At 44.6% G+C, this 7,701-nt stretch overlaps 1 protein-coding gene across 1 annotated transcript; it reads right to left on the reverse strand.

Annotated features, from left to right (window-relative positions):
• Positions 1-4,885: 4,885 nt before the first annotated feature.
• LOC113755568 lies at positions 4,886-5,800 on the reverse strand. The gene has a single exon (XM_027299540.1). It carries the CDS (start codon positions 5,798-5,800, stop codon positions 4,886-4,888), a length of 915 nt encoding a protein of 304 aa, XP_027155341.1.
• Positions 5,801-7,701: the final 1,901 nt, after the last annotated feature.

The raw sequence follows: 7,701 nt of genomic DNA on the forward strand, positions 1-7,701 counted from the left end.
ACAAACATGTGAGTAGTACACTCACCAAGTTCAACAAAGAAATTTCACAAGTTTTCGTCCGACGTGAGCCTCGGATCACCGGCACGCCCTATAACAATCAAGAAAGTACAATGAAAACTAAAACACAAGTCGAATACCTTTTTCTAGGAACTATTCAGGCAAGACCCAAATATAGCTTGAAAATGTAAAATACATAACATTTAGGGTTAAAAGTAGAAACAAACCCAAAAACCGTTCATTTCTAGTCAATCTCAACCCAACTCACAAGAATCTAATACCCTAGACACTCGGACAGCATTTCCCCTACAATTTCAGCTTTTCCAACCTGCAAGACAACCAATAAAACTATCCAACACAACCACAAGCACCCAAACAAGTCATAAGCCACTCAATATACTTCATTAGGGTCACAATACCCTTCAATTATAGCCAATTAGAAGTTCAACAATCAACTATAAATTTCCCGCAATTAACTCCAATTAACTCACAAGAGAGCTATAAAACACCATTTGGAACCATCAATTCAAGCTCAATCATAATCAATCATGGAAAACAGAAAAATTCCAACAAAAATCAGAAAATTAGGAAACTTCACTCCAAGCCACCAAATCTTCCGGAAAATCACGTATATAACTAATATAAGGCACCAATTGGCCAAAATTAAAACCAAAAGATGAGTTCCAAGCAAGATACCTTAGTTCTTCAAGAAAGGTTGTAGCTTAGGTGATTTTCTTCCAAAACAACACCACCAAGTTCTTCAAAGACCCTAAGCAAGATGTTTTTATGGACTAATTCAAGAAACAAACGGCTAGTTTTCAAGATTTGAGCAAGGATTCCAAGGAGCATTCGGCCAAGAGGGAGGAAGAAGTGAAGTCATCTTGGTCAAAATTAGACTTTAAGTAAAGTTAAAGAAGTTAGGCCAAAAGTTAGGCAAGTTTAAGCTAATGACAAGTGGACACTTGGCACCTTATTGTTGCTAGAAGTCATGTTCTTGTCTCCTCAGTATTAATTCATCTAGGTAACCTCCAATTATCTCCTAACACCTAGTAATTAAATCTCTATAGGCAATATTTAACCGAATCGGCCGAATTTCTCTCACTAAATGCACTAGCGGGTCCCACGTCCCAAAATACGTTCCAAATTTCTCACGAACTACCTTATACTAGAAAATGATTTTAAAACTATATTTACTGATAAAATGTTGATAAAAGGAATATAATAAAGAAAATAAAAAAAAACGGGTGCACAGGAATAAAATAATAAATAAATAAATAAAAATTTTTTTTTCTGGGTTCTCACACTCTCTCCCCCTTAAAGAATTTCGCCCTCGAAATTGCTCACCTGGGTTACTAAATAACTCAGGGTATTTCTTTTGCATCTCTTCCTCCAACTCCCAAGTTGCCTCTTCTATTCCATGATTTCTTCACAAAACCTTTACCAATGGAATTTGCTTATTCCTCAGTTCCTTAATCCTTCGATCGAGTACTTGTACAGGTCTTTCTTCGTAAGTAAGTGCCTCATCTAACTCAATCTCCTCTGGTCGCACAACGTGGGTTGGATCAGGATAGTATTTTTTCAGCATCGAAACATGGAAGACGTCATGAATCCGAGATAAACTTGGCGGCAACTCGAGTCGGTACGCTACCTTCTCAACTCGTTGGAGAATTTTGTAAGGCCCCACGAACCGTGGTTGAAGTTTCTTTCCTCTACCCGCAGTGACGCTTCGTAGTGGTGTAATTTTAAGGAAAACACGGTCTCCAACTTCGAACTCTAAATCTTTCCTTCGGTTATCTGCGTAGCTCTTTTGTCGGCTTTGAGCTGTTTGGAGTCTTTGACGAATCAATTTAACCTTCTCTTGTGCATCCTCCATCCAAGGAATGGTTGTTGGATCTAGAGCTTTCTTTTCCCCTACTTCATCCCAATAAATGGGCGAACGACACTTCCGTCCGTAGAGAGCTTCATATGGTGCCATTTGAATGGACGAATGGAAACTGTTATTGTAGGCAAACTCTACCAAAGTCATATGTTGACCCCAATTACCCCCAAAATCCAGAATACAAGTCCGTAACATATCCTCGAGGGTTTGAATGGTTCGCTCTGACTGTCCATCCGTCTGGGGGTGATAAGTGGTACTAAGGTTGATTTTGGTCCCCAAGTTCTCCTGAAACTTTTGCCAAAACCGCGATACAAAACGAGGATCTCGGTCTGAAACTATACTCACTGGAACCCCATGCAACCTCACAATTTCATTCAGGTACAACCTAGCCAACTTATCCATGGAATCCTTCACATTCACGGGTAAGAAATGAGCCGATTTGGTCAACCGATCAACGATCACCCAAACGGCATCATGTCCTTTCTGAGTTCTTGGCAGTCCAGAAACAAAGTCCATCGTGATATTTTCCCACTTCCATTCAGGTATCTCAAGAGGTTGTAACAGTCCAGAGGGTTTTTGGTGTTCAGCCTTGACTTGCTGGCAAATCAGACAGGTTTGGATATATTGAGCAATCTCCCTCTTCATCTTATCCCACCAGTACAACCGTCGCAAGTCTTGGTACATCTTATTACTACCAGGATGGATCGTGTATTTCGATCGATGGGCTTCCTCTAAAATTTCTCTTTTCAGGGTTTCATCATTGGCTACTACTACGCGGTTCCTATATCTTAAAATCCCTTCAGGACCCAAATTGAAATCAGGTAGTGCTTCCTTTTCCACCTTTTCCTTCCACTTTTGTACCATCGGATCCTTCTCTTGGGCTTCTTTAATTCTATCAAGAATAGCAGATGTTACTCGAATATTTCCAAAAGTGATTTTCTTGCATCCCATACGAGGGTTCCATTCACTAGCTGCTCCTAACATTTCCCACTCCTTGACCATCAACCTTGCTACTTGAGCCTTCCGACTTAGGGCGTCTGCCACTACGTTGGCCTTACCGGGATGGTAGTTGATCGTTCAGTCATAATCTTCTAAGAGTTCCATCCACCGGCGTTGCCTCATATTCAACTCTTTTTGGGAGAAAAGGTATTTAAGACTCTTATGGTCTGAATAAACCTCAAAGGTAACCCCGTAGAGATAGTGTCTCCACTTTTTCAGAGCAAAGACCACAGCAGCTAACTCCAAGTCATGGGTAGGGTAGTTTTGTTCATGGGTTTTTAGTTTCCTAGAGGCAAAGGCAATCACGTTCTTGTTTTGCATTAACACACACCCTAAGCCTTCCCTCGAAGCATCGGTATAAACAGTAAAACTGTCTTTCCCATTTGGTAAGGCCAAAACAGGAGCCATGGTTAACCTTCGCTTCAACTCCTGAAAACTGGTTTCACACCTAGTATCCCACACAAAACGGCTATTTTTCTTCGTTAGATCGGTTAAAGGGCCGGCCAGTTTGGAAAAGTCTTTAATAAAGCGTCTATAGTACCCAGCCAACCCTAAGAAACTGCGAATCTCAGTGGGGTTTTCTGGCCTCTTCCATTCAGCCACTGCCTCTACTTTCGCGGGATCCACTGTAATACCTTCTTTTGAAATCACATGTCCCAAGAAAGAGATTTTCTCCAACCAAAATTCACACTTACTAAATTTGGCGTATAGCCGATGATCTCTTAGGGTTTGTAACACTAGCTTCAAATGCTGCTCATGTTCCTCACGGGTTTTAGAATAGACCAAGATGTCGTCAATAAACACGACAACAAATCGGTCCAGGTAGGGTTTGAAAACCCGATGCATCAAATCCATAAAGGCGGCAGGGGCATTGGTCAACCCAAAGGGCATGACTGCAAACTCAAAATGCCCATATCTAGAATTGAAAGCAGTCTTGGGTACATCTTCTTTCTTAATAAGCAACTGATAGTAACCCTGTCGGAGATCTAACTTTGAAAAGACCACCGCGCCTTGCAACTGGTCAAACAGTTCATCGATATGGGGAAGTGGGTATTTGTTCTTAATGGTCATATTGTTTAATCCCCGATAATCGATACACAATCTTAAAGTTCCATCCTTCTTCTTAACAAATAGTACCGGAGCCCCCCACGGAGATCCACTCTCCTGAATAAACCCACGCTCCAACAGGTCTTGCAACTGTAATTTCAACTCCTTGAGCTCAGCAGGTGCCATTCGATAGGGGGTCTTAGAGATAGGTGATGTCCCCGGTAACAGGTCAATCTTAAACTCTATCTCTCTCTCCGGAGGTAAAGTTACTAATTCATCAGGAAACACATCCGGATACTCACTTACTACAGGCACATCTTCAACCCTCAACTTATCAGTAGGAGTGTTTATAAGAAAAGCTAGGAACCCTTGGGCCCCTCTATACAGAAATTTCCTAGCCCGCATACCCGAAATCAATGCAGATGAGGCTAAACTACCCCTTATATCGAGCCTTAGGGTTGCCTCCCCCGGTATACGAAATTCCACTATTTTTCTCTTACAATCAAGTTGTGCATCGTACTTAGCTAGCCAGTCCATACCCAATATAACGTCGTACCCCTTAATAGCTAAACTTATAAGATTCCCCAAAAGCTTCCTCTCTCCTACCCAAATTTCGCAATTTGTATACATCAAACCAGTAATCAAACGTTGGTCCCCCGTAGGAGTACTAACTTCTAAGTCATAAGGCAAGCTAACAGGGGTTATATCAATGCCGTACATAAAATCGGGGTTAACAAAGGAATGGGTAGCACCAGGGTCGACCAAAATCCTAGCTAGACGATGAAAAACAGGGATCGTACCTTCTACAACCCCAGAGGAATCAGGGACTTGTTGTTGCTCAAGGGAGTAAACCCGAGCTGGCACCTTTGGCTTTGTCCCTTCTACCTTGGACTGTCCCGAGTTAGCCTTCGACGACTGGGTGGTTACTCTAGCCTCCCGAGGTAACACCGGACAGTTAGCTATTTAATGCTCCGCACTCCCGCAGCGCAAGCATTTCCTTTCTTTCCTCCAACAGTTGTCCTCAGTGTGGTTTGGTTTCCCACAAAATCCACAGGGTCCGCGGGTAACTGAGGCCGAACTTCCTTGTGAGACGCTTCTCTGCGGGCCCCGTCCATTGTGACCACCCCTCGGTGGAGTCCCTCGTGTCATCCCCGATTGCCTTCCTCCCCCTGCTCCTCTTCCAAACTTGGGAGGGGTCCCTTTATCCCCTTGGGTCGAACTACTCGCAGAGAACCCCCGTTTTTTCACCTGAAAGTTCCTTACTTGAAGCCTGGCATTTTCAACTCGCAAAGCTTTCTCCACGGCGTCACTAAAGATATTGATCTGGGCTACCGCCAGATCCTTTTGAATTTCCACATTGAGCCCTTGAATAAAACGCCGAACTCTCCTTTGCTCCGTTAGAATGAGTTCAGGGGCGAACTTAGATAAACGAGTAAACTGGCTCTCGTACTCAGCCACCGATTGCATCCCCTGACGGAGTCTAATGAACTCGTCCTCCTTCTTTTCCTGGACTAGAGGGGGAAAGTATTTCGCATTGAAGTCCCTCACAAAGTTTACCCATGTTCTTGGGGTTTGTTCCCGGTCCCACTTCATTCGTATCACGTTCCACCAAGAACGCGCGGCCCCTTCCAGTTGGAATACAGCGAAAGTAACCTGCCTCTCCTCTGAATAGTGTAGGGCGGCGAAAATATCTATCATTTTCTCTAACCATTTTTCGGCCACGTCCAGATCTGGCCCGCCCAGAAATTTTGGTGGAGAGAACTTCTGAAATCTCTCTAGGGCCCGATCTTCACTCTCTACTACATGGCCAGGGTTCCCAGGTTGCTGGATAGGAGGTTGGCCCTGCTGTTGCACTACGTGGGCTAACAGGTCGGTCATTTGCTGCATAGCAGCAGCTATCTGGGCATTAGGGTCAACCCTAGGTTCAGGATTTGGTTCAGTCGTGGTATCCCTAGTACCCTCGTCAGTTGTGGGTTGCCTAACCCCGCGCCCGCGGCCTCGTCCACTACGAGTGCCTTCCATTGCTCTAATGTCACTCTAAAGTCGAGGTACAAAATAATATTAAAAGTACATATAAATATAGGCATATAAGCATGATCGAAGAACCAAAATAAACACCACATAAGATATATATACACATAGAACAGTTATACACAGAACACATAACTGTGTCAAACAGTCATACATGAGCAGTCAAGCAAATATATACAAAAGTACTCCCGTGAAGCCAAAAGAGGGTCTGTCAAGATACACTGTACAACCTAGGTCCCAAAAGATACAACACAGCTAACCAAAAGCTTTTCCTAGGTATCCCTCACACGGGATCAAAACAAGGCTCAAAAACCCTAATCTAGTCCTCAACGGAGCCAACCGACTCCCCCCCCCGAGCTAGAGCTAGGGGCGCCTCCCTGACCTGGAGCTCCGCCACCTGGAACTCCCCCTGGCGCATTGGCGCCAATCACTCCCTGGATGAGTGCCCCACACTCATCGATAATAGCGCCGGACCGGTCTCTCACCTCCCGGACTACCCTAGTGAGGCGGTCGTTAACCACCTGCAACTGCTCTCTCAGAGCGTTCGTCCTCTCCTGCTCCATGGCCACGTTCCCCTGGAGCTCCCCAATCCTATCGGCCTGCATCCGCGTGATGCCCCTAAGCCTAAGGGTCTCAGTGCGCTCCCTGGCGGCGGCACATCTAAGCCTCCGTCGCTCAGCAAGCACTGCCACAACCACGTGGTCTGCGTAAGAATAAAACTGGCAACGCCTACAGCGGCGGGTTCGGCTAGCGGTATACCACAGCCGAATCGGACCTCCTGGCCTCTCCTGGAAGTCGATAACCCGTGGGCGCCTCTGAGGTGGCTCGTCTCCGCCCGCTCCACTAGTGCCAGCCATAACCTACAAAGATAACAAAGGTTTATAGCTTAGCCAATATATTCACACGTAATGGCGTCTAAACACAATCCCAAAAGTTCTAAGAACCAGGTTTCAGGTTCGCCCAGAGTATTTCTAACCTAGGCTCTGATACCACCTGTGACAGCCCCACCTTCCCCTAAGGCGTACCAAAGGGGTTAGCGGACTGCCTGCCCAGCTCTCGCCAGGACTACTAAAACGGTAAAACAGTAACTCAAGGCGTTCGGGAATCTACTAGCGCGCTTAACCAAACCAACAAACGAGAAACGGAAAATTGGAAATCCAAAACGTAAAGCAAATAGAGCATTGCCACGTCACAAACCACCAAGGCCCAACTAAAAACAGGTAACTTTCAACAATCCCCAAAAGGTATATATACAAGCCAAATATATTACATAGAACAGGAGTACACACACATTGTTACAAACCACATTCGTGGGTTTACAAGCCAAAAGGAAACATTTAAAATCCAAGTACAAATAAAGTTTCCAACTATTGAGGAGCTATACAAAATCTTTCAACTAGCTCTACGCAACTCATCTTCAAACTCAAAAGTCCAAAAGGTAAATCCCTGTAAGGAAAACAAAATTCACGGAGTGAGCTTTCGCCCAATGAGGTACCGTCACGTAAGTAGATCGGGATCACATAAACACAAGAATATTCAATCCAAATACATACGTCTAGTAAGCAAAAGCAACAACACCCAAGTATCAGGAATAAAAGGATACGGATGGCTCTCAAGAGCCCTTTTCCTCTTTTGCCATGCTTGATCTCATCTCATTGACTCTCCGTCAACGTATACCAGGTAATCATGACCGTAGACTCCTCTTTACTCCATTTATCCGTCCACCTCACTTTCCCCTTATCGGGCCC

This window comes from Coffea eugenioides, unplaced genomic scaffold, assembly GCF_003713205.1.
Source record: "Coffea eugenioides isolate CCC68of unplaced genomic scaffold, Ceug_1.0 ScVebR1_1584;HRSCAF=2460, whole genome shotgun sequence".
In the NCBI taxonomy this organism is placed as follows: domain Eukaryota; kingdom Viridiplantae; phylum Streptophyta; class Magnoliopsida; order Gentianales; family Rubiaceae; genus Coffea; species Coffea eugenioides.

Bases quoted from the DNA above. Each gene is read 5' to 3' on its own strand.
- LOC113755568 (XM_027299540.1), bottom strand. From the start codon at position 5,800: ATGACCGACCTGTTAGCCCACGTAGTGCAACAGCAGGGCCAACCTCCT.